Source organism: Onychomys torridus, chromosome 10 (genome assembly GCF_903995425.1).
Source record: "Onychomys torridus chromosome 10, mOncTor1.1, whole genome shotgun sequence".
NCBI classification, from domain to species: Eukaryota; Metazoa; Chordata; class Mammalia; order Rodentia; family Cricetidae; genus Onychomys; species Onychomys torridus.
Genome location: NC_050452.1, coordinates 8,046,256 through 8,072,688, shown reverse-complemented (window position 1 = coordinate 8,072,688; position 26,433 = coordinate 8,046,256). Strand labels below are relative to the sequence as shown.

Below are 26,433 nucleotides of genomic sequence, written 5' to 3'. Positions count from 1 at the left end.
AAATACATAAATACATAAATAATCCCAAACTAAAACAAAGATCTTCAGGATACCTCAGTAAACCTGCAATGGTAACATACACTGATAATGCCTAACTATACTACCCAAAATGCTTAGTAAGGAAGAGTGCCATCAGTTCAGGCCTAGCCTAGGCTACATACCAATTATCTAGCTAGTTGGGACTATATAGACCCATCTCAATAAATAAATAAATATATTTTAAAAAAAAACTGAGGCCTGGCGGTGGTGGCACATGCCTGTAATCCCAACACTCGGGAGGCAGAGGCAGGTGGATCTCTGTGAGTTCAAGGCCAGCCTGGTCTACAGAGGTAGTCCAGGATGGGCTCCAAAGCTACAGAGAAACCCTGTCTCAAAAAACCAAAAAACAAACAAACAAAAACACTAACTGAATAAACAAGCAAGGTTCAGAAAATAGTGTCTAGTATATTATTACCTTTTTTGAGGGAAAAATGGGCCAAAATAACATATGACACCATTTGTATATTCACAAGGCAATTCTGGAATGATAATGCTATTGCATTATACATGGCAATCACTACAGGCCTTTCTTTTGGGAATCTGAATAGGTTGGAGTGGGACGAGTTTTGATTTTGTTTTGGTTTTAGTTTTTGTTTGTTTTGTTTGTTGAGACAAGGTCTCACTGTGTAGCCCTGGCTGTCGTAGAACTATGTATACCACACTAACCTTGAACTCACAGAGATCCATCTGCCTCTGCTTCCCAAGTGTTCAGATCAAAGGCGTGTACCACCATGACCAGGTTTTAGTTTCCTTTGAGCCAGTGTTCTATTGCAGACCAGCCTAATTTTGAACTTGGAATATAGGCAAGGCCATCCTTCAACTCCCAATCTTCCTGCCTCCACTTCTCAAGTAGAGTAGAAAATGTTTTTAAGTACTTGAATCATGAGAATACATGGTTTACTCAAAGTAAAGTGTAGCAAAACTATGTTTAAATGGGTTACTGGGGGCCCTCTTTGGAGAAGTCACCAGGCCTAGTGAAGTCACCACACACATGCACAGGGACTTGCAGAGCTGATGCTGGTATGTGTATATGTGTTACGTTCTATTTTGGACCCAGATGGCCTAGACACACTGGATGTAAATATGGCTGTGGCTTTGACTGTTTCTAGATTGATTATATATGTGTGCAGTATATATGTATGCTTTGCCTGAATGTATGCATTGCATACATACATGTCTAGAGCCTGAATAATTCAGAAGAAGGTATCAGATCCTCTGAAACTAGAGTTACAGAGTTGTGAGCCATCAGACAGGTGGTGGGAACCAACCCCAGGTCCTCTGCAAGAAAAGAATGTGCTCTTAACCACAGAGCCATCTCCCCAGCCCTTTGGGCAAGTGTGGTGGCTGTTCTTGGTTGTCAACATGGCTATACATCTGGAATGAACTATAATCCAGAAATGGAGGGCACACCTGTGATCCAGATCTTGAGACAGAAAGACAATGTGCCTTTTTTGTTTGTTTTGTTTTGTTTTTGTTTTTCGAGACAGGGATTCTCTCCATAGCTTTTGAGGCTGTCCTGGAACTAGCTTTGTAGACCAGGCTGGCTTCGAACTCACAGAGATCCACCTGCCTCTGCCTCCCGAGTGCTGGGATTACAGGCGTGCGCCACCACTGCCAGGCTGACAATGTGCCTTTAATCCAGATCTTGAGTTGGAAAGCACACCTTTAATCTGGGCCACACCTTCTGCTGGAAGCCTATATAAGGATAATGGAAGAAGGAAGGTTTGCCTGCGTGCCCTCTACTTGTCCGGGCTTCCATTCCTTCACTGAGGCCTTCTTCGGGACTCCAGAAGAGCAGCTGAGACACCCAGCCTCGTGGGACAGAGCATTCTTGGACTTTCCATTCACAGCTCGCCATTGTTGGATTAGTTGGACTACAGCCTGTAAGTCATTCCAATAAATTCCATATATATATAAAAGACAGAGAGACAGGGATTCATTTCATAAATTCTGTGACTAATATATAGTTTTTTGTTTGCTTGGTTGGTTTTTGGAGACAGGATTTCTTTGTGTAGCCCTGGCTGTCCTGGAACTCACTCTGTAGACCAGGCCTGCCTCAGACTCATAGAGATCCACCTGCCTCCGCCTCCCAAGTTCTGGGATTAAAGGACTGCACTACCACTGCCCAGCTCTAATTTTTTTAAGTTTTAATTTTATATATGACTGTGTGTATGCATGTGTTCAAGCAAGTGCCAACAGAGGCCAGAAGGCTTCTGAATCCCTGTACCTGGAGCTGTGAGCTGTTTATGGATGCTGAGAACTGAACTAGGGTTTTCTACAAGAACACAAAGCACTCAACTACCAAGCCATCACTCCGACTTCAAACCCTACCACCTGATCCCTAACCTTTTCCCTGTCTCATTTTGTTAACTAAGCTTTTTTGTTTTTTTCTTAGGATTGCTTTTGTTTTTATGTTTGTCATGAAAAGCCAAAATTGGCCTGGAATTCCTGTTCCCCTATCCTCTGCCTCCATGCTGGGATGACAGCTGTGTGTCACCATACCTAATTTTTCAAAGAATAGGGCAGATAGGAAGATCATTTTATCCTGGATCATTCTTGCCATATTGCAGCTGTAGGAGTGGAATTTGGAATACAAATGTGTACTCATAAAGGTTTCTTGTGCTGGGCGGTGGTGGCACACCCCTTTAATCCCAGAACTGAGGCAGAAGCAGGCGGATCTCTGAGTTCAAGGCCACCCTGGTCTATAAATCAAGATCCAGGACAGCCAAGGCTACACAGAGAAACCCTGTCTCAAGATTATTCAGGGCTACTACTCACTGATTGAAAAAAAACAAAACAAAACAAAACAAAAACAAAAACAAAAAACCTGAACAAAAAATTCTCATTCTATCTCAGTTTGGTGTCCACAACTTTAATCCCAGCACAGCAGAGGCAGGTTGATCTCAGAGTTTGAGACCCTGTTTCAGCAAATCAACAACAAAAAAAGTGCAAGGTCATTTCCAGGCGATGGAAAACCTTGTGTCAAAACTGATAAAATCTTTGAGGAGACACTTTGGCAGTACCTATCAAAACAAATATGCATGTCCTTTGACACTGTAACTCCACATTTAGGACTTTAACCTAGAGATATGTCTATATTTATGCCAGAAGATAAGTGTATGGAATTCCCTTGTTTGTCACAGGGAAAACAGGAAATCGCTCAATTATCCACTGTGGAGAAATGGTGAATCATTTATGGCATTGAAAAGATGGGCATAGTGGTCCATACCCATAATCCCAGCACTAGGAGGTGGGGAGATAGGAGACCAAAAGATCAAGGCCAGCCTCAGTGCCATAGTGAGTTTCAGGCATGTCTGGTTCTATGAGACCATCTTAAAGGAGTATGTATGTGCTACAGAGCTCTACCAACAAAGCTGAAGTGAACTAGACTCGCTTGGGTGAGAAGAAGGACGGAAGAAAGGCAGAAGTAGGGGGTTACTTGGACTATTCTTTGCCATTGTTAGAACTGTTAACCATGACAAATACAGTTTTATTTAATTTTTATTTCAGGCTAGCTTCAAACTTGTGTAGCAATCTTCCTGCCTCAGCTTCCTGAGCCTTGGGGTTAAAGGCATATACCACTTTACTTGGAAAATATTATTATTTTGTTTTTGTTTTTGAGACAGGGTCTCACTATGTGTAGCTCTGGCTGGCTTTCAACTCACAGGGATCTGCCTGCCTCTGCCTCCTCAGTGCTGGCATTAAAGGTTTGTGCCATTCCAACCCCCCACAAAAAAGACTATTTTTCCAAAGGGCATATACCTATAATCCCAGCCAGCACTTAAGACATAGCCAGGAAGCTGGGCGGTGGTGGCTCACACCTTTAATCCCAGCACTCCGGAGGCAGAGGCAGGCAAATTTCTGTGAGTTCGAGGCCAGCCTGGGCTACAGAGTGAGATCCAGGACAGCCAGGGCTACACAGAGAAACCCTGTCTTGAAAAACAAACAAACGAACAAAAAAAGACATAGACTGGACAATCGAGCTAAAGGTCAGCCTGTGCAACTTCTCCAGACTCTGTGTAAAAGAAAGACACCGTTAACTATTTAGCATATGGTGGTACTTCTAGGCAGCCAGGGATATACATCAATACCCTGTTTCAGACAAACAAACAAAAAGGGAATGGCAATGAAGTCCTCTGGTTCCGCACTTGTGCTATGCCAAGTGGCCCCTGAGCCAAACAAAAATCTGGGGTAGTATGAGATTGGGGCAGGGTGGGGGTTCCTGCAAAAGTAAGTTACTTATGAGACTATAAAGAATTCAATGGAATATTTCTTCCATACCTATTGGATAGCAGGTACTCAATTTAGTTTACTTCCATATCCATATTCTCGGGGTAGGATTTATTCTAACTATTGAAGACAATAAAAAGTTGGAGACAGCATCAGATCTGTGTTCTGAATATTTGTTTTTGAACATTGAGACAGCATCCTCTGTCTCCAGCTGACACTGAACTTAGTCTGTAGCCGAGGATGGCCTTGCATTCCTAATATTCCTGCCGCCCCCTCCTCCTAAGTTCTGGGATTTCAGGCCTGTGCTATCGTGCCTAGACAACTATGTCGGTTTAATATACAATTTATTCACCTCTGGTGGCCTGCTGGCTGTTTTATTCCTGGAGACAAGAGTTTCTCTGTGTAGCCCTGGCTGTCCTGGAACTGGCTCTGTAGACAAGCTGGTCTCTATCTCAGAGACCCGTCTGCCTCTGCCTCCCTAGTGCTGGGATTAAAGGTGTGCACCACCACTGCCAGGCTGCTGGCTGCTTTAACTAAGTAAGGCTAACTAGCAAAGCTGACCTGGCACTTGGAAGCCACGTGCGAGACTTTCATAGACTGTACCATCTGAACATGAAGTGTGCAAAAGGAAACAGCCAAAAGGAAAAACTGAGCGTGGCAGATTAAAGGCACCACACTGAAAGAGGATGGCACGGATTACAGTCTATATGCGTTGTTAAACTAGCAACAGGAACTTCAGTGTTTTAGTTTTTAGGATGGACTTATTGTTGAAGCAGTCTGGAGCTAAATTTTTAAGGCAGCTTACTCAATAACTAGCTAGCCACCGTTACCAGGGCTCTGAGATCACAAGGCGCCAAAACTGCACGCCCTACAGTTCATGCCAACCTCCGCCTGGGTTATTCTCGTCCCCAGCTGCAGTGCCCAAACCCAGGCCTCTACAATGGCTCCCAGGCCCAGGGCCTACGATCCGGCACCTACGTGCTCTTCTCGGGCCGGTCCCTCGCCTCCGCCTAACGTGATGTAGAAACAACACGGTGTGCGCTGGGCTTTCAGAGCGCAGACCCCGCCCGAGAGGCGGGTGCTGGGGTCCCAGGCCGAGGCCCCTGGAGTTGGCGGGAGCCCGAGGGGGCGGGCCACCAGGGAACGAGGGAAGCCGAGCAAAGAGCGGCGCGCGCGGCGCTCAAACTCGCGCCGCCCTTAGCTCACGAGCGAGCCCCACCCTCCCCGTCACCAAAGGCGCCCGGCCAATGGGCGAGCCGGAAAGGCCGGGCTCGCAAGCTAGGGACCGGGAGGGGGAGCCACGCGAGGGGGAAGGGAAGTGGAAGGCGGGCTGCACTTGACTGACAGCTCCCTCCAGCCAATCCTCCGTGCGGCTCCTCCGCTCTCTTCTTTGCTGGGCTCCGTTCTTCGTCCCTCCTTCTCTTCCTCCACCCCCCGCCCTTCCGACTCACTCCTCTGCGTCCCGCCCCGCCTCCCCTCCCCCACTCTGCGGGCAAATCACTGCTGGAAAGAGGCGGGGGCCGAAGCGGCAGGTTCGTGTGGAGCCTTGGGGTAGAACTGACGGGCGCCCGGACCAATCCGAGGTAGGCTGGTGGCGCGGCTGTGGCCGGGGCCGACCAATGGGCGCGCGGCCTGGGGGCGGAGGCCCAGGTTCCAAACGCTCCGCGGCGCCATGGGCTGAAAACTCAACCGAGATGGAATCTCCCAGTCTGAACCGGTTTCAACCGGTTCCGAGTTTGAGGCACTAGGAGGAGGGGGAGAAGCGGCTGCAGCGGCCGCGGCAGGAGCAGCGGGAGCCTCAGCATCAGCAAGAGCAACAGTAGCTCCAGCCCCGGCGGCCTGCCTGTTCCAGCCTTTGCTGCAGCAGTCGTGCAACCATCCCGAGGGGGAGGGGGGCCACCAGTCGCCGAGGAGCACGCGAAGGGGGAAAGTTTAGGCGAGCCCGGGTGGGGGGGCCGGCGCCGGCGCGGCGTGAGCGGGGAGCCCTGTGGTGGGGGAGCCGGACTGCAACTGGCGGCAGAGCGGCCCCGGCCGTGCGGACTCGCGCCGCTGCTCCCGCCGCCGCCGCCGGCTGGAGGGTCCTGGGCTCGGTCTCCCGGACTGGCCCGCTCCCCTCCCCCTTCCTCCCTCCGCAGCCGGGCGGGAGCATTTATTCCTCGGATTAATTCCCCTTTTTGGTGGGGCGCGCGTGTGTGTGCGTGCGCGCGTGTGTGTGCGTGAGTGTGTTGGGTGGAGTTGTCCCTGGAATAGTAAATATTGAGCTTTTTCTTTTTTTTTTTTTTTGGCCCTTCTCTCCTTTTTTCTTTTTTTCCTTTTTTAATTTTTTTTTTAAGGTGGGAAAACTGTGAAACCCACCTTGACCTCCTCCCCTCTCCCTCCTCCCCACCTTCCCTCGCCCCAAGCCCGGACAAGGAAGGAAGAAGCAGTTGGTTGAATTTCTGGGTAAGTCGGTCGGCCGTGTGCTCGGGCCGAGGGTCGGGCGGCGGCGCGGCCGGCATGCGGCGGGGCGGGCGGGCGGGCGGGCGCGGGGCCCGCGGCGGAGCCTGCGATTGAATGGAAGCGCTTCTGTCGCTGGGCGATGGAGGCGGGGAGGCGGCCGCGGGAGGGGAGCGCCTGCTGGGTCATCGGCGTGTGCGGGTGGCGGTGGAGGAAGGCGAGCAGCGTGGTGGCGGGGTAGAGCCCCTGCGCGTGGGTGGAAGGGCTTCCCCAGTCCAGAGGGCTGGGGAGAGTCGGGGTGATCTCGGGAACGTCTCTGTAAATTATTAGGAGTGGAAGTTTCCAGAAATATTTAGTGCAGCAGCATTGAAACGTCCGCCTGCATCACGTGGCCCCTCGGTGGAGAGCCTGGGATGGGGGAGGGAGGGGCTCCCGAGTCCCTTCTCCTGGTGGGGAAACTCGAAAGCCTAATGGGTGGTTTTTGTTGTTTTGTAGTGGAACAAGAAGTGGGAAAGAGGACTTGAAATTTTTTCGGGGATCCGCGTTGTAGGGCTTTTTCGCCCGGGGCTTCTGTGTCTTGTTTGTTGGTGGAACCATATACTGCTGGCCGTGGACAGTGGGTGATGCCCTCCCAGATGCTCCTTCTAGTCTCTTGAATTCGGGGCGGAGGAGAGGAGGTGGTGGTGGTGGTGGTAGTGGAGGACGCACTGACTGCTCGCCGAGGCGGGACGGCGGATCACTCGGAGGGCATGCTGCATAGAGAATGGGGCGGTGAACTTAAGCGCCGCGTCTGAATGCCTCCTCCGAGTATGGGCGGGGTGAGTGCGTGCTCCTGGGAGCTATAGTTAGAAGTGCTGAGAGTCGTTCGGGTGGGAAGCCAGGGGAGGGCGGGCCCTTCCTAGTGAGGCGTGTTTCTTAGTGAATGAAGCAGGCGATTGCCCACACGCCGAAGTAGCAGTCTTTTGTAGCGTCTTGTTTTCTGACCTAATGTGAAGTTATTACCTCCGAGCAGTGGCTAGGGTTTTCTGGGTTTGGGGTGGCAACTGGTAGGGGTAGCTTGTCGCTGCTTGAAGTGACATTGAAGGTATATCGGTAATCACTTGTAGAGTCACAGAATTGGTGCATGGTTCGCCACTGTACGCAGTCCAGCGAGTGGAATCTGGGATTGGGAACACCAACAAGAAAGGGCATTTCTGGTGAACACTGCCTCCAAAGCTGTTTACTTAGTGTGTGGTCTTCAGCTGGTAGTGGAAAGAATGTTTTGGAAGCTGTTTGATTTGGGCTACTGAATGTACTTGGCATTGATCACAAAGCAGCCATTCCTGGGTATCTATAGTTGAAGAATAGGTAGGTCATTTGGAAGATAATCTCTAGTTCTGAGGATAGCCAACGACTGTATTTAAGTATATTTAGATTGGATCCCTTCCCCCACGAGAGTGCAGCATCTGAACTCTTAAAGATGACCGACTTGAAAGTGAAAACTTTAGGGGCGTTTGACTGATCTTTACTACATGTAAATTGTGGTATGTCAAGAAAAACGTGGATTGCAAAAAAAAAGTTTTAAGCTATAAAAGCTATGGCCCTTGAAAGTAGCGGAAACAGCCATTTGTTTATGAAGATTCTTTTCTCTTGTATGTTAGTATTTAGGTCTCTTCTTTTTGAGGTACTGTCTCACTGTGTACCCCACTCTGGCCTTGTGCTTTCTCCTCTTCTGAGGTTACAGGTGTGTTTGCCCATTCAGCTCTTACAAGGGTTTGGTTTTGTTTGAGCCTCGTGCAGATGAGGCTGCTGGCCTTGGTGTTGATCTGCCTTTCACCTTCCAAGAGCTTGATGACTGGCATCATCTGATGCCATGCCAGGCGGTTTCTTCATTTTTACATTAGTGTATTTTTAAGCTTATCTTTACCTATGTGACAGAGTGTTTGGAAGACAGAAGAGGGCATCAGATCCCATTATAGATGGTTGCTAGGAATTGAACTCAGGACTTCTCAAAGAGCAACACTGAACCATCTCTCCAGCCTGACTATTTGAACTCCTGAAAAGGAGTTTGAATGGGAGACAGGCAGTTCCTGAACTTGCTGCCTCCTCTCTTGCCTTTATCTCTTAACAGTGTATGATGGACTTTGAATCTTGGCCTGATAAGTTTTTGGTTTTGTTTGTGGGTTTTTTTTGTTTTTTTTGTTTTGTTTTGTTTTGTTTTTTGGTTTTGTTTTTGGTTTTTCGAGACAGGGTTTCTCTGTGTAGGTTTGGGCCTTTCCTGGAACTTGCTTTAGAGACCAAGCTGGCCTCCAACTCACAGAGATCCGCCTGCCTCTGCCTCCCGAGTGCTGGGATTACAGGCGTGCGCCACCACCGCCCAGCTGATAAATATTTTAATAAAATCTTGGCACTGAAATTGAAGTTGTATCATCAGCACCACAGATAAATAAATATGCAATTAAATAATTCAAATAAATAAAATATAGAAACTGCTGGCCCTACATGTGCTTTGAGCCAGGCCCCACTGTGCAGCCTTGGCTGCCATGAAAGCTGTGGGTGACCACACCTGGCCTTGCTCTTTATTCGGGATCTCTGCAGTCCAAGATGTCCTGGAATTCACATCTCCACCTTCACCTCCTGGGAGCCGGGATATAGGACTAAAACCACCCCAAGCCCCACTTAGTACAGGTTTCAAACTGCTATTTTTTTTAAAAAAAAAAGGATAGGGCTGAATGGCTCAGCAGTTAAGAGTTCCTACTACTCGTGGTTAGGACCCAGCACCCATTCTGTAACTCCCCAGGTCACTCTGGCTTCTGCAGGCACCTGCACTCAGGCACACAAACACATACAGAATTAAAAAATAAGATCTTAAAAACACAACTTTTTCTTACCTAGTTGTTCAAAACCTGTAATCAAATATGCTATTCCTTTCCTAATCCTGGAAGGTTTTCTAACATTGCTCTATCTAAAAGGTGTCCTGGACATACTTAAGGTGTCTTCTTTAGATGATATACAGAATTTAAGTTTGACCTCACTCACATCTGTAGTCACAGTGCTTGGAAGTTGAGGCAGGAGAATTGCCTCATTAAGTGGTGTTCTATACTTACAAGAACATTCTCCTGCTGAGGCACTGGCACGACCCAGGCCTATAATCCCAGGTGGCAAGTTCAGGGGATTCCTGTGCTAGAGAGAGTTCAGTGCCAGCTAACAACTCAGTGAGCCTCTATCTCAAAATAAAGCAAGCCAAGGGGTAGAGCAATACTCACTGATAGCACGCTGTGCCTAGCATTCACAAGGTTTAGCCCCTCGGTACCACAAAATGAGAGAAGTTGGCAGAGTATCTGTTTGCTTGTGCACTCGAGGTAAGAGGTCAGGTTGTGGGGTCACCTGTCCATTGTGGAAGGGGATCCCTTGGATTGAACTCTGAAGGGATCCCTTGGATTGGCTGCAGGTGCATTAGCCACTGAGCCTTCTTGCCAGCCCCTGTTGTCCAGAATTATACTTTTTCTGTTGCCTTATTTTTGTTTAGGCCTACCCTGGAATTGGCTGTGTAGACCAGGCTTCACAGAACTTCACCTACCTCTCACCCCCTAGCTTTCATTTCACTACCAAAACCAGACTTTGGTTTTGTTCTTTGTTTATTTGTTTTAGACAAACTTACTGTGTAGCTCAGGCTGGTTCCAATGCAGGAAGTGTGATCCTCTGACTTAAACCTTCTAATGCTGGGATTAGAGGCTCATTGAGCCACAGTGTTCTTCCCCCTGGATAGTTTTTCAGAGCTAATGCCACTCAGGATTGACTGAATCAATAGTGCTACCCATGTTTGGTGGGATAGTCAGAATGCCTTAATCCAGGGAGCACCTTAGCTTTATTTCCCCATCCACCCACTTTTTTTTTTTCTCTTCTCTTTTTTTTGGAGACAAGGTCTTATTCTGTAGTCTAGGCTAATTTTGGATCCATGGGAATTACGCTTGGTTCTCACAATGTATGTTTCTTGATCATATATTCAAGGGTTGTGTGTGCTTGAAGGTTTTGATTTCTTTCAGATAAGATCTTACTGTGTGTCCTAGTCTGGCATGACACTTGTCAGTAGATGTATGTAACCCAGGTTGATTTCAAATTAGAGACTTTGTCTGATACTGTGCTCTTGGTGTGGATGGTATTTTAATGCTTAAACACAGTTGGGAATAGAAAGTAATGTAGTTGAGTGGTTTGAATGTAGAAGATAAATTCTATGGGGTTAAGGGTATTGGGTTCTAAGATGTTAGACTGGTTCTTAGCACTGTTATGTATAATACAAACGAGATGTTTTTAACACTGTCCTGTCAGATGCCTATACTAATATTAAAAAGCTTCACTTAGGATAGGTTTGTATGTTTGTTTGTTTGTTTGTTTTTTAAATCCTTGAAATCACATTTAAAATTTTAAAATAACTTGTTAAAAGGGCTGGGCATACAGGTGGTACAATGCTTGCCTAGCATGCCATCCCTGGCACTCTGTAAACTGGGCATGGTACACAGGAACTGGAGAAGTAGACTGGAGGGTTAGAAGATCAAGGTGGGCTGGTCATGGTGGTGCACGTCTTTAAAATCCCAGGACTCTCTGGAGAGCAGAAGCAGGAGGATCTCTGTGAGTTCCGGGCCAACCAATAGAAACCCTGTCTTGACACAAGTTCAAGGTTGTTCTTGGCCATATTTGGTTGCAGGTGAGCCAGGGCTAGAGACCATGATGCAAAAACTGAAAAAATCAGACACACTCTCCTGTAGACCCCACACTCACCCCTGCCCCCGCCTCCCGAGTGCTGGGATGACAGGTGCGCCACCACCGCCCGTCGAGAACAATTTTTTGTTGTTTTTGTAGTTGCTTTTTGAGACATGGTTTCTCTAAGTAGGTTTTGGGTTTTGTGTGTGTGTGCGCGCGTGTGCCTGTCTTGGATCTGGCTCTGTAGACCAGGCTGGCCTCCCAAGTGCTAGGATTAAAGGTGTGCACCTCCGCTGCCCGGCGAGAACAGCTTTTAAGGCTATGGAATCACTTGAAAATTAGATTGGTGTATTTTATGAATGTAAGTGGGATAAGTAATATACTGGGGAAGGCATGAAACTGTTAACTAATGTAGTTATAGAATAACTTAACAATTTCTGTTACTTTTACTTGGTTCATATTAGGTAAAAATTCCCATATTCCAAGTATTTGTATGAATAGTGTTGAAGTAAAACTACTCGGATAGAAAGCGTGTTAGCTGCTGTTCAAACTTAACTAACTTTGCCCTTTTTTTTCTTTCAGTAATCTATGCCAGCAATTATGACAATGTTAGCAGACCATGCAGCTCGTCAGCTGCTTGATTTCAGCCAAAAACTGGATATCAATCTCTTAGACAATGTGGTGAATTGCTTATACCATGGAGAAGGAGCCCAGGTAAATAAAGGAGATGACTAAAACTTTATGAAGTTATTAAAAAGTAACAGGGGGCGGGGAGGTGGCGCATGTCTTTAATCCCAGCACTCGGGAGGCAGAGGCAGGAGGATCTCTGAGTTCGAGGCCACCCTGGTCTACAGAGTGAGTTCCAGGACAGGCACAAAGCTACACAGAGAAACCCTGTCTCAAAACACCCCTCCTCCCAAAAAAAAATAATGAAGTAGTTGAATTTTTTTCTCCTTTTTATAAAACATATCCTGTAGTTTATATGAATTTGGAATTATTTACTGGTGAGAACTAGTCTGGGGAAAGTATCAGTGATAGACGTGATCAAGAGGAAAACTTAGGAATATATTTGTCTGGCTTTTCTTTTTTCCTATATCTTACATTCCCCTTTGAGACAGTCTCACCAATAGACCAGGCTGTCCCCCAACTCATGGAGATCTGCTCACATCTGGGTGTGAGAGTTAAAGGCACTTGCCACCAATCCCAGCTTTTTTGTGTGTGGATGTGTGTATTTTGGTGGGTGTGGGAGGGTGCCCTTAGAGGCCATGGAATTGGAGTTAAAGGCAGTTGTGAGCCGCCCAATTATAGATGCTAGAAACTGAATTCTGGAGCTGCTGAAACATCTTTCCAGCCACTTGTCAGTTCTTAATTCCAAACATTTAATCATAAATAAAATAGAGTGGAGGTGCACTCCTCTAGTTCCAGGACAGCCTGGTACACAGAGAGACCCTGTCTTGAAAAACAAAACAAAACAAAAAAAATGAATAAAATGAAATAGAACCAATTATAAGTTCTTTGGTAGTTATTAAAGCGTATTTGTACTTGGTGTAGTAATATGTACTGTAACCCTAATACAAAAAAATACTTATTTGTACCTTTATATATGCTTAATATATTTGGAGTTAAGTGTTTGACCTGTGTGTCTATCTGTGTATCATTTTGTGCCTGGTACTCACGGAGGCCTGGAGGTAGTGTCAAATTCTCCTGGAGTTAACAGACATTGAGCCATGTAGTGCTGAGAATGAAACCCAGAACCTCTGGAAAAGCAGCCAGCATTCTTAACAGCTGAGTCATCCCTCCTATCCCCTAATGTTCTTTTTGTTTTGTTTTTGTTTTTGAGACAGGGTTTCTCTGTGCAGTCCTGGCTATCCTGGAACTCACTCTGTAGACCAGGCTGTCCTCCAACTTAGAGATCTGCCTGCCTCTGCCTCCTGAGTGCTGGGATTAAAGGCATGTGCTACTGCTGCCTGGCTTTCTGTCCTATTTTTAATAAGGTTTTAACATTTGTTAATGTTTGTGTGGCAGTCAGGGGACTACTTGGTTCTGTCCTTCTACTGTGGGTTCTGGTGGTGAGACTCAAATTTACAGGTTTGGCCCTAAGCCATCTGAATGACCTCTACTCCCAATTTTTAAACATTGACATTGCAGAAGTCTTGCAGATGTCTATCTAAAAATCCAATATGAGCCAGGTGTGGTGCACTCACTTAGTTCTTGCACACTGAGAGCCAGAGGCAGGAACACTTGTGAGTTTGAGATGGGCCCAGTCTACACAGTGAGTTCTAGGTCAGGCAGGAACTCAGAAAATAATAAAAGGCTATGAATTTTTGTTCATTAATTTGGTGCTATTGTATAAGAAGTCCTGTTAGTGAAGATAATTATACCTTATATTTTGATGAAGACTTAACACTATTATAATATAATAAATAGGTGTTTGTCTGTGGCCCTAGCACTTGGGAGGCAGAGGTAGGAGGATCATGGGTCTAAGGTGAGTCTGGGATACACAGCAAGTTTCAAGCCAGCCTTAGCTATAAAGAGAAATGTCAAAAGAAGAGATATGCAGGAGACAGTGTGTATAGATGGTTAAAACCAGAGAAGCTGCAACATTTGTGGAGCAGAATAGTTTTGAGTAAACTTCTCTGCAAGTGGCCTGGTGATAGATAAGCAACCTGAGCCAGTCCCTGAGGCCTGCCTGGTGGAAGGAGAGAACCCACTGTAGGATGGCAGTTGTCTCCTCATTTAAATGCTCCAAAATTGGGCAGAAATCCTTTTAATAATAAAATAATAAATGGTGGGCCATCCTTTGTTTTTTTTTTTTTTTAACCCCAGCACTAGGAAATAGGATCGGGAATTAAAGACTAGTGTCTTCATCTTCTGTGTGCCAGGTTCAGAGCCATTCTCAAGTACTCTTGATCCCAAAGTCTTAGAACATGACAACATCTAACAGTGCAAATATTGTTGCTGAAACATTAGATTCCTTGGGCAATTAATTGTCTACTGAAAGTTAATTTTGTTTTGTGTGTTTTTTATGGAGTGGGGAGGCTGAGACAGGGTCTCACTGTGTAGCCCTAGCTGTCCTGGGACTCACTGTATAGACCAGACTGTCCTGGAACTCAGATGTGCTTGCCTCTGCCTCCCAAAGTATTCAGCAAGTCTGGCTTATTAAGATATTTTTGTTTGTCCTTGGGTGCTATCATATAGTTTATAAACCTGAAAGGTGGGTATGGTAGTATTGTTTATAAATTATTAAAAATAAATGAGAGATAAACTTTATGCACAGATATTTTCACTGATTTATGAAATTCTTTGATACTAGTTTCACTCTATAAAGAGCTTAAGGCGGGGCTGGAGAGATGGCTCAGAGGTTAAGAGCACCAACTATTCCCCTAGAGATCCTGAGTTCAATTCCCAGCACCCACATGGTGGCTCACAACCATCTGTAATGAGCACCCTCTTCTGTGTACATAATAATAAATAAATCTTTAAAAAAAATAAAAAACTTAAGGGAGGGCTGGAGTTGGCTCAGCAGTTAGGAGTCCTTGTTGCTCTTACAGAGGACCTAAGTTTGGTGCCCAGTACTCACGCGGTGGCTCGTAACAACCTTGAACTCTAGTTCTAGGGGATCTGATGCCTCCTTCTGACCTCTGAGGGCACAAAGCATGAGATTGGAAACTTACTTTACATGTATGAATGTTTTTGCCTATGTACACGTATGTGCGCCATGTGTGTCCCCAAAACTGAGGTTACAGGTGGGCTGTGAGCTAACACGTGGGTGCTAGGAGTAGAACCCAGGTCCTCTGCAATAGCAGCAAGCCCCTGTAACCATGGAGCTGTCTTTCCAGTGTTCCCACTCTTCTGTTTGGAGACAGGATTGTGCTGTGGGTGCTAAACTGGCCTGGACCTCTGTATAGCCCAGTCTGGCCTCATTCTTCTAGGTACTGAGATTTAAAAAGACAGAGGAAAGGTAGAAGCAGCTGTGTGGTGGTGGCAGCCATGCCTTTAATCCCAGAATGGGAGGCAGAGGCAGGCAGAGTTTAAGTTCAAAGCTAACCTGATCTACAGAGTAAGTTCCAGGATGGCCAGGGCAACAGAGAAGCCCTGTTTTGAATAAAAAGAAAAGATAGAAGGAGGGATATCAGAATTCAAGGCCAGCCTGAATTAAATGATAATTTAACATGAAATGTTCACAATTTCTTGGTTTTGTTTTGTTTTGTTTTTCTTTTTTGTTTTGTTTTTTGAGACAGGGTTTCTCTGTGTAACATCCTGGCTGTCCTGAAACTCACTTTGTAGACCAAGCTGGCCTTGAACTTAGATCCTCCTGAGTATTAATTAGGATTAAAGACATGTTCCACCACCCACACCCGGCATGGGCATTTTTGTTTATGAGAGCAATAGGTTAGCTTTTCCTAAGTAAAGGACTTTATTTCCAGCAACAAATCAGGTGTAGAAATGTAATCTGTTACACAACTTAACTGTTTGTTGCTGTTTCTTGAGATGGGATCTCATACCTTAGGATGACCATAGAATAGACTCCAAATGTAGCTCAGGGTGACCTTGAACTTCTGGTTTGTGTGCTTCTACCTCCTTAGTGCTAGGGTTCCAGTCATGTGCCACCATACCAGGTTTACAGGGGGGCTAGGTCTGAACTCGGGGCTTCATGAATGCGGATAAGCATTCTACCGACTGAGCACTGTCTCCAGCCTTTCATTGTTGTCTGTTTTTAGAGGGCAAACTTGGAAGTTACTCTGAGTAGCTCTTGTTCATGATCCTTCTGCCTTCACCTACAGTAGTAGGATTGCATGCAAGTGCGTGCCATTCATCATGCCCAGCTTTGTGACGCACATTAATTTCCTTATGGATTCCCTGGTTATTTTTTTAAAAAATTTATGATATATACAGTATTTTGCCTGCAGGCCAGAAGAGGGCATCAGATCTCATTACAGATGGTTGTGAGCCACCATGTGGTTGCTGGGAATTGAACTCAGGACCTTTGGAAGAGCAGTCACTAAGCCATCTCTCCAGCCCCATCCCTAGTTATTCTTAAAGCCCCATACACAAAATGTTGCCTACATTACAAGATTTTGGAAGATCAGTGGTAGTGTGTGTAAAGGACCTGTTGCAGACAGACACTCTGGCTAATAAGGGTGCATTATTTAAGCCACTTGATATAGTGTATAGACTATAATCTCAGCTCTGAATGCTGAAGCAGAATGATCACAGGTGTGAGGATGCCTGTGTAACTAAGCAAGATGCTGTCTCAAAGTAGAAATATTAATTCAGTGGCATGGGACTTTGGGATCAAACCCCAGTGTTACAGAAATGGAAAAGGAAAAGTACATTTGGATATGTGTTGGTATGTATTCTCAGGGAAAAGTGTGTTTGATTTCATCATTTGCTTTCTTTGCCGTTCTTCTAAAAGGTGGTTATGATGTTGAGGAAAATAGATGTGCTTTGGGGTGTGGGTCCTTGCTGGCAGAAGTAGGTCAGTAGGGACAGGACTAGAACATTATACTTGTCTGTTTTTCTCTAGGAGAGTCTCACTATGTAGCTCTTACTGGCCTGCAACTTGCTGTGTAGACCATAAACTCAAATCAACATGGCTGCTTGTGAATGCTGGCATTAAAAGTGAATGCCACTATCCCAGCAATACTAAATACATTTCAAAGTAAATGGTCACAACCTAAGATTTTTTTGAAGCATGAAATAATTTATGGATAGAGCTTTTGCCTATATGGGGAGTATAGTAAGGTACTTAAGCTGTAATGGCTGGAGGATGAAGAGATGGCCCAGCAGGCAACAGCGTGTGCTGCTCTTCCAGAGAACCGAGTGGCTCTAAGCATCCACTTCAGCAGATCACAAACACCTGAACTCCAAGCCCTGAGGGACTCCCATGCCCGTTTTTTTCACTGGCACTGCACTAAATGCAACCCCCCCCACACACACACACTTTAAAAAAAATAGTCTTTTAACAAAACTATAATATTAGATATTTATTTTTAGCCATTGCGGGGGATATTAAGTGAAGAGTGGATGTGTTTTTCAATATTGTGTCCTGTTAATTATTTTGATTGAACTCTTCTATTGCTTAAAACCTTTTGAGATTTTTTGTTTTGTTTTGTTTTGTTTTGTTTTTGGAGACACGGTTTCTCTCTAGTTTTGGAGCCTGTCCTGGAACTCACTCTGTAGACCAGGCTGGCCTTGAACTCACAGAGATCTGCCTGCCTCTGCCTCCCGAGTGCTGGGATTAAAGGCGTGCATCACCACTGCCCGGCCCTTTTGAGATTTTAAGGTAATAGAAATATAAGAAGAATGGGAACTAGGGAAAAAAAGATATTTATGGTACAGTAGTGCGGTTAATGGGACTCATGAGGTTATAACCAATAACAAAGAACGTGTTACCTATGGAGGTTGCAAAGTGTTCACAGTGCACAGTACATCAAATGATCTGACCCATCTGGAGCTGGGTCTTGTGACTCAAGAAGGAGACTGAGGCAGGTAAACCCTGAGTTCAGAGCAATTCTGTCTGGGCTAAAGAGCTGACAGTGTAGGACCAAGTACCTTTTACTAGGTGAAGATGCGTGAAGTGTGCTGTTTTCAGGTTCATGTTCCAGTTAGTCTCAGAGAACATTAAGATAAGGCACTGCTCAACTCTGGTGAGATGGAGATCATCTGTCAGTAAGAGGGTTGCTATAGCTTCCTGGCCAGCATGGCCATGCAGTGAGACCATGTCTCAAGAACAACTAAATAAGCTTTAGTCCTAGATGAATCATATTACTGTTGTTGGTTCTCATCGTTTATCTTAGGCAGATGGATACCTTCTTAGAGCTGTAAGTCCCTTGACAAAATGAAAAGGGAGATATATATAAGTGGCTGGGCACCCTGAATTCCAGTATTCTGGAGAATGAGGCAAGAGGATCACAGGACAATGCCAACCTAGGCTGTGTAGCTGGACCCTGACCTAAAAAACAAAACAAGGGCTGAAGAGATGCCTGGCTTAGCCCTTAGGAGTACTTGTTCTTCTGGACCACCCAGGTTCGTTTCCCAGCACCTGTCTGGCAGCTCACAATCATCTGTAGCAGTAATGAGGGATCTGATGCTCCCTCTGGCATCAGGCACAAAATGGCTTATGGCACACATAGATAAATGCAGGCAAAACACTCATGTACAAATATTTTTCCAACAAACAAAAGAATCTTAACTGTGTTGGCCTGCCCAGCTTCTAACCCAAGATCTTCCTAGTAGGATATAGGTAACCAAGTTCTTTCTAATTCCACAGTGGCTTTTGGGTGAGTTTTAGAACCACAATGTGTGTTGAGTGTATTTCTAAGAGGTTGGTATGTGTGGGCGGGTGCCCTCTGACTAGCAGATGTTAGCTTCCCCTGTAGCTGGAGTGGCAGGCAGTTGTAAGCTGCCTAATATGGATGCTGGTAACTGCACCTGTAACCTAAGCCATCTCTCCAGTTCCTAAAAGGTGGTTTTGGTTATTGTTTGTTTTGTTTTTCAAGGCAGTTTCTCTGTAGACCAGGCTGGCCTCGAACTTGAGATCTACCTGCCTCTGCCCAAGTTCTGAAATAAATTAAAAGGTCTGTACCACTATCACCTAGATGTTTTGTTTGTTTTTAAAGACAGGATGTGAGCCAGAGATGGCTCAGTGGTTAAGAGCACTGGTTGTTCTTCCAGAGGACCCAGGTTCAATTCCCAGCACCCACATGATGGCTCCCAACTGGTTTCAGGAATCCAAAGCCTTTTTTGGTCTTCACAGGCACATGGTGCACAGGCAGAATGATTCCCTATAGCTGAAGCTGGCTTGGATTCCTGATCTTATTATCAGTTTCTGAGATTACAATTCTGTGCATTTTGCCTGGTTCCAAAAGTAATATTGATTAGTAAGATCATAATGAAAATGATTATATTTGCTTACTTCAAAATAAGCTGTGCCCTGCCCCCTTCCTTGAAGCAAAGTCTCTGTGTCCTTGTGTGGTCCAGGCTGGCAGTCTTTCTGCTTTAGCCTTTGTTTTAGATTTATTTTTACTTCATTTATTTGCCTTTTGAATGCTAGGCTCACAGGTGTGTACCACTATGCCTGGCTCATGCTTATAAATTTGTAGAAATGGAGGAAGGATCCAGTTTAGCTACAAAACAACAAAGTCAAAAAAGTGTGAAAAGATTAAGCTGTTAAGAATGTCAGTAGACTAAGAACTTTGGTGAAATGTATTATGAAAATGTCATAGTTAAACCAAAGAAACTAGACATAGTAATGTTAACATGGGTAGATCTTAAAAACCACATTAAATGCAAAAGACAAAATTGCAGAAGAAATTACGTGTTCTCTGTAGATGAGCAGGCAGGCTTCAAACTCAGATCTTGCCTCTGCTTCCTGAGTCTGGGAGTAAAACCTTGTGGCACCAAGCTGGGCGGTGTTGGTGCAAGCCTTTAATCCCAGCACTCGGATGCAGAACCAGGTGGATCTCTTGAGTTCGAGGCCAGCCTGGTCTACAACAGAGCGAGATCCAGGACAGGCACCAAAACTACACAGAGAAACCCTATCTCCAAAAAACAAACAAACAACAACAAAAGCTTGTGGCACCACATCCTGCAGTATTCTTTTATTTCAATTTTAAGACTGGGTAGCCTTGGTTGTCCTGGAACTTGCTGGCCTTGAACTCTTAGGTCCAGTTCTTGATGCTGGTATTATTAAAGGCATGTGCCAAAACACTTGGCTAAATATATGTTCTGTTTGAAACTGTGTAGCCCTGGCTGGCCTGGAACTCACCATGTAGACCAACCTGTATTCATAACTCAAGAGATCCTCTTTTCCCTCCTGCCTACCTTCTTTCTTGATGCTAGACATGGAACCTGGGGTTCTAAGCTTGTGTTTTGCCGGCCACTGAATTTTTACCAAACTCCTTGATTGAATGCAAGTTTAATAAACCAGATTTATGGGAAAGGCTGATGCACTTGCGTTTTGTTTGTTTGTTGTTGTTGTTTTGAGATTTATTTATTATGTATACAGTGTTCTGCCTGAGTACATACAGATCAAGAGGGCACCAGATCTCATTACAGATGGTTGTGAGCCACATGTGGTTGCTGGGAATTGAGCTCAGGACCTCTGGAAGAACAGCTAGTGCTCTTAACCTCTGAGCCATCTCTCCAGCCTGATGTATTTTCAAAGAAATAAAATCCTTCCTTTTCTCTCCCTTCTAAAATCCCTCCTCTCCCTCCTTTTTGGTTTTCGAGACAGTTTCTCTGTAGCTTTGGAGCCCAGGCTAGCCTCAAACTCAGATCCGCCTCCCTCTGCCTCACAAGTGCTGGGATTAAAGGCATGCCAGCACCACCCGGCTCCCTTTTCTTAAAAGGTCTCTGTAGCCTCGGCTGTCTCTGAACTCAGAAGCCATGTATCTCAGTATTTGTAAAGGTAGGCTCACAGACATTGCACCATCATTTAAAATAAGGAAGTATATTATGTCTCTCAGTGTTTATGTGAGTTTGAAGGTCAGAGGACAGCCTTTGGGAGCTGAGTCTCTGTACCATATGGGTTTTGGGGGATGGAATATATATACCATCAGGCTTGGGGGCAATCCCTTCAGTTCATGAGCACTCTCCAGGGTATGGTCTTACTAATCAAGAGTGGTTTGAGCTTCCGAGTAGCTAGAGAACTAGGGAATCTTAACCTACCCTACCCTCTTGTGCTTAGGATTACAGCTTGTACCCCCAAGCCTGATGAGCTGGAAGTTCATCTCTCAGATGATTCCAGAAGGTAGAAGTATCACTGTGCCTTTCTCCATACTTTACATTTTAATGAATTCTAAAGAACACCTTAGCTTAATTCTTTTTGTATACTTTTTAGCAAAGAATGGCTCAAGAAGTATTGACACATTTAAAGGAACATCCTGATGCTTGGACACGCGTCGACACAATATTGGAGTTTTCGCAGAACATGAACACGAAAGTAAGCAAGTGGTGGTTTTAAAAATCCATTATTCTTTTCTTCCAGTCATAAACTTTGAGGAAGGTATCTCATTTTTAGTATTAGCATTTGTTACCAAATCATTTTATATTGCTAACTTATTTCACAATTATTCTAGAGCTTAGAATTAATTCTTGCAAATAGTCCTAAGATTTATGAATGAAGTTTTTGTAATTAGGACTAGTATGCAAGGTGGGTTTTGTGTGTTTTCTCTCTTTTTTTTTTTTTTCCCTTTTGGGGGCGGGAGTTTTTTTCTTAACATGTATATAGGTCTTAGCATAAGTTTTAAGTTACTCAGAGATGAGACTTAAATTATTTTGGGCAAGTAATCAATATAATACAGGCTAGGCACCATCAACACCCAGTAGTGTGGACAGCTTAACACCCTATTCCATGGTACCAGTGTTTTCATTGAGACAGCACTCAGTTCTTATTTGCAGTTGAAAATGTTATAACTGGGGCTTTTTTTTTTCTTGAGTTTGAACAGAAGGGTTGATCAAAATGTGTTTTGACTGTTTAATGCTTGATGATTCACGCTTCTCTTTAAACGCCTTAAAGTAATAAACTTAACCATGGCCTTCTGTTTAATACACAAAAGGTTTCTACTTGATATGCATTGTGTTAAAACAGAAAATAGCCATGTGCACATCTGTTTATGAAATCAGAATGTGTTAGTTAACAGTTTAAAAATATTAATTAGTTTTGACATCTTGGTAAATTTTAAGGCAAAAAATACAGCCCAGAACTTCCTCAAAGTGCTAACCTTAAGTAACATAACAGTGTTTGCCTGTTTGCTTGCCTGGTAAATTTTGCTTTTTATACTGACAGACATTACTAATGTTTAAGTTGATTTATCAACAGTATTTTTAAAAACTCAAATTTGTCTTGTGAAAAATGAGATGATTAGAGGAACAGAAAGAAAGCAACAGGTAAAGAATTCTTCAATTTACATAAATTACAAATGATTTGGTGCTAAATTTATGCACTATGACATTTGGCTTTTATGCAATCATTTTTTTTTCTTTAAAGATGTTAACACTACCTGATATTAATCATAATGTTCCATTATGTTGATTGCTTGTAATAGGAAGAAAAGGGGTGTCTTCCTGTGCAACTACACAGCTAGGCTTTGACGGCAGGCCTCCACAAGGTCTACCCTTTTGATTCCCTTTAACTGAATTCTGTTCATCGATTGTTTTTGTTTCAGGGGTGGTGGGAGGGGAAGGGGGACTCGGTGCATAAAATAAGTATTTCTAAGGGCTCAGGAATTTCTGCCATAGGGATCATTTCATGCGTTTGTTTTTTCATGTAGTCTTTGCTGTTACCTGTCCCTCATCTTCATAGCTCAGCGGTGGCAACGCGAGCTGAGGTTTGAAGCAGAAGTAGGTGTTGTTTGTTTGTCGCTTGTTCTAGAGACATTTATGAAGGAAATGGTTTTCGGGGAGGAACAAGAATTTTCTCTTTGCACGTTTCACATCCAGAGTTGTTTTTGATGAGGAGAGGTTAGGACTTAGATTGCAGGGATGGACACACCGTGCATGCACCTCTGACCACGTGTGTGGGATGCTTGAATTGGGCTCCCTTCCTTGGCTGCTTTGTTTAAAGTTTTAAAGTAGGAATGTGTGTTCAGCAAGCTGATCCTACTTCATACTTGTAGAAAGGGCTGGAGTTAGTGAGTCAGTACTACATGATGAGTATTAGTCAGTAAAGGATGAGTAAATTAATGAATGTGATAGTAACGGAAGGGGTGTTTTTAATTGAGAAACAAAAATTAGGTCAGATATCTTAAAAGATTTTTTTAGTCTCACGTATTTATGGTGTTTAGTTTCTTGATACTTCTTGGGTCCTTTTAATTGGTTATTAGCAAGAGGGCATATTCTGTAACCACAGTGTGGTCTTCTGTTTTGATTATTTTCCCTTTCTTTGTGGGATCTTTAGGTAGTACGATTTGTAGTGGTTTTATGCTAATGTAGAGGAACTGTTGTCTTTTGTGTGCCTCTGAGCACTAGTTCTGTAGAGCTGCTGACCAGTAGGAAGGCTCACTACTGTTGATGGGAAATACTGTAGTGACATTTAATTCCTTAATAACAGAATTTGTTATGGCCTTGTTTTATTTTAGAGGACTTTAAGGAATGTTCTGCAAATGTAGATTTTGAGTAGAGATTGCAAAGAAATTATTTTTGTAAGGTATAAAATATTAAAATGAAAGAAAACAGCAAAAAATATTTGAGCACAATGTAGTTTGGGACAGTCTATATTGTGCTTTGGCTAAAATGAGCATTTACATGATCCCTTTGGTTGAAATACTAGTGCTCCTATTTTACTGTGTAAATGACTAACAGTTTTAAAGATGAACTCTTATTCTCAGCCAAAACTTGCAATCTGAAGCTATGTGAATGAGTCTGCCTTTCAGGTATTACAGCCAGTTATTAGAATTCTTAATTCTTGAGGTGAAACAAAAAAACATTTTGGTTCCTTTTCTTCCTCCTGCCTATCTACACTAATTGGTCATAATAATAATGACCAATAATAATTCAGGTAGTAAATCCTAGAGCATGATAAATTCTTACAAGTTAACTGTTTAGAATGCATACACAGCAGAAGGGATAAAATGGATTCAAAGTGGTGTCTGTTATTTAACTTTTTCACATATGTAGTTCCAGCTTCCATGTTTATAAAGGGATACCTGAAAGGTAGACACAGATTGCAACATGCATTTGTATTTTATTTTGACTGTGCACAAAAGTTTATCTTTAAATTAGTAGAAATAGAAACTGCATAAGGGTGGGTCTAGAATTGAAAATGAACCTGTGGGTTTGTCTTGCTGCTCCTTAAGTAACACACCAGAGACGCTTACACTTGTGTAGAAAGTATCTGTGGCAACACTTGCTGTTTGGCTGCAAGCTTGTAGCTCCTAGAGGAGGATAGGAAGCTTGACAGCATCCAAGCTACTAAATTTCGGAGCTGGTTGTGTTAATAATGTATGCGAGCCTATGAGCAGTCTTATGCTGTGAATTCCTATCTGGCTGTTATTTTTCCTTCTACAGATAAGCCTATTTGGCTGCTAAAGGGCTTTTTATTTGGTTCTTCCTCCTGGTGTGAGCATGTGTAAACAGCAGGACTTTACATAGAGTAGTAAACAGTAAAATGAGGAAAATGCATGAAATTTCAGCTTATGGGTGAATAGATCCTTGTTTAATATATGTAATTAAACTTGGTAGCATAATGTTTTTGAAATGTTAGCTATAAATGTGTGTCTGTCCATTTGTGAATCCTGAAAGGTCCTAGTCCTATGACAAGATACTCACATAATTCTATTCTCCAATTTTCAGTATTATGGACTACAGATTTTGGAAAATGTGATAAAAACAAGGTGGAAGATTCTTCCAAGGAACCAGTGTGAAGGTAGGAAAATATCTTAAGGGTAAATAATTCAATTTTGGGTCCTGATATTCTTCTTATGGTTGAGATTATTAATGTTGCATGGCAGGGTTATTTGTGTAGGGAAGGAAGAGTGGGCAGTCTTTTAGAGGAAAGAGGCAACCATCACTTTGAGCAAACCTTGTTCCGGAAAGTAAGAGTATGCAGAGTTGGGTGGGGTGGTGCATCCCTTTAGCTCCAGCCTCTGAATGTGAATGCTTTATTTTCTGCATATGGATGTTTTCCATGCATATGTACCACACGTGTGCCTGATGCCTGGGGCAATCAGAAGAGGATGTTGAATCCTATGGAACTGTAGTTATGGGTAGTGATGAACTACTACCAGATCAGCTGTGGACTGTGTGTGTGCTCTGGAAGAGCAGTAAATGCTTGTTTTTCTTTAGGGTGTGTGCGCGCACGGATCTGATCATCTGTCCCAATTGTTCTGTGCCCTTTCGTCTGGGGGGGGCCAGAAGAAAGTGACAGGTGTTTTGGTGCTGGAGTTACTAGTGGTTATGAAGCTCCCTGAGTTGGTGGTGGAACCTGAGTGTTCTTAACCCTTGAGGCATCTTTCCAGCCATGTTCCTTTTTGAATACAATTTTGTTAGATGGTGTCCTATGTAGTTCAGGTTGTTTGTAGGTAAGGGTGGCACTGAACTTGTGGGTCTCTTGTCTCTAGCTCAGGGCTGGGAATATAGGCTTGAGCTACGTTTTGTGGGTGCTGAGAAAACCTAGGACTTTAAACATAGTAGACAGGCTATCTACCAAATGAACTGCAGTCTTAGCCTTAATTGAGAATGACCAAGAACTCACTGTAGCCAGGTTGGCAGGTGTGAATCATACTTGGCTGAAGTTTTAAGTTTTAAATATTTCTTAGTATTTTTAAATAGTAATTCATTTTCCTGTTTGGCATATACACAAATTTTATTGTAGTGGCAGGAGTAATATTCTTACCATGTAAGGAATTTACGAAATGAAATTAATGGTAAAATTACCAGAAACTTAACAGTGAATATAATATGAACACACCGAGTATGGTGGTTATACCTTCAATCCTAGCAGTGGGGAGGCAGAGCAGGTGGATCTCATTTAGACACCAGCCTGGTCTACAGAGTGGATTCCAGGCTAACCAGAGCTACAAAGTAAGACCCTGTATTAATTATTGAAAAGATAATACAGGACTGGAGAACTGGTTCAACAAGTTTGCTCCTGCCCAGGACTTGTTTCCAGGACCTGTTTTGTTTCTAGTATACTCAGTAGGTGACTCAGGCCTTTAGCTTCAGTTCCAGGTGATCCAATGCCCTCTTCTGGCCTCTGAGGGTACTTCGCACACATGTACTACATACACTCAGGCAAGCACAGGCCAGAAAAGAGCATTGGATCCCCTGGCTATGAGTTGCCTGATTGTAGTGCTGGAAACCAAACTTGGGTCCTCTGCAAGAAGGGCAACCACTCCTAACTGTTGCTCCGTCTCTCCAGCCCTCTAAAAAGCCATCTTAATAATGAAAAAGAGGTAATGGCAAAATATGAAACAAAAACTTGAATTGTGTTGTAAATATTTCGCACTGCTATGATGTTCATTTAGCCTTGGGTCAGAAAATAATATGTTTTGTGGTTTTATGTGTTAATGGTTATTAAATTAGTGATTTGCTAGTAATGGCTGA

The 26,433-nt window shown here is 43.9% G+C and overlaps 1 protein-coding gene across 2 annotated transcripts in view; it reads left to right on the top strand.

The window, feature by feature from the left end:
* The first annotated feature begins 5,912 nt into the window (after positions 1-5,912).
* Positions 5,913-26,433, top strand: part of Xpo1 (exportin 1) — a 42,893-nt gene continuing 22,372 nt past the window's right edge. The window contains exons 1-4 of one of the 2 annotated variants that reach the window (XM_036200875.1): positions 5,913-6,711; positions 11,968-12,099; positions 21,230-21,331; positions 24,682-24,754. In XM_036200875.1, coding sequence (XP_036056768.1) covers positions 11,974-12,099; positions 21,230-21,331; positions 24,682-24,754 — 301 coding nt within the window. In that variant the 5' untranslated portion in view covers positions 5,913-6,711; positions 11,968-11,973. Of the gene's footprint in view, positions 6,712-7,456; positions 7,524-11,967; positions 12,100-21,229; positions 21,332-24,681; positions 24,755-26,433 lie in introns of those variants that run through there. The other variant, XM_036200876.1, reaches the window with a different exon arrangement.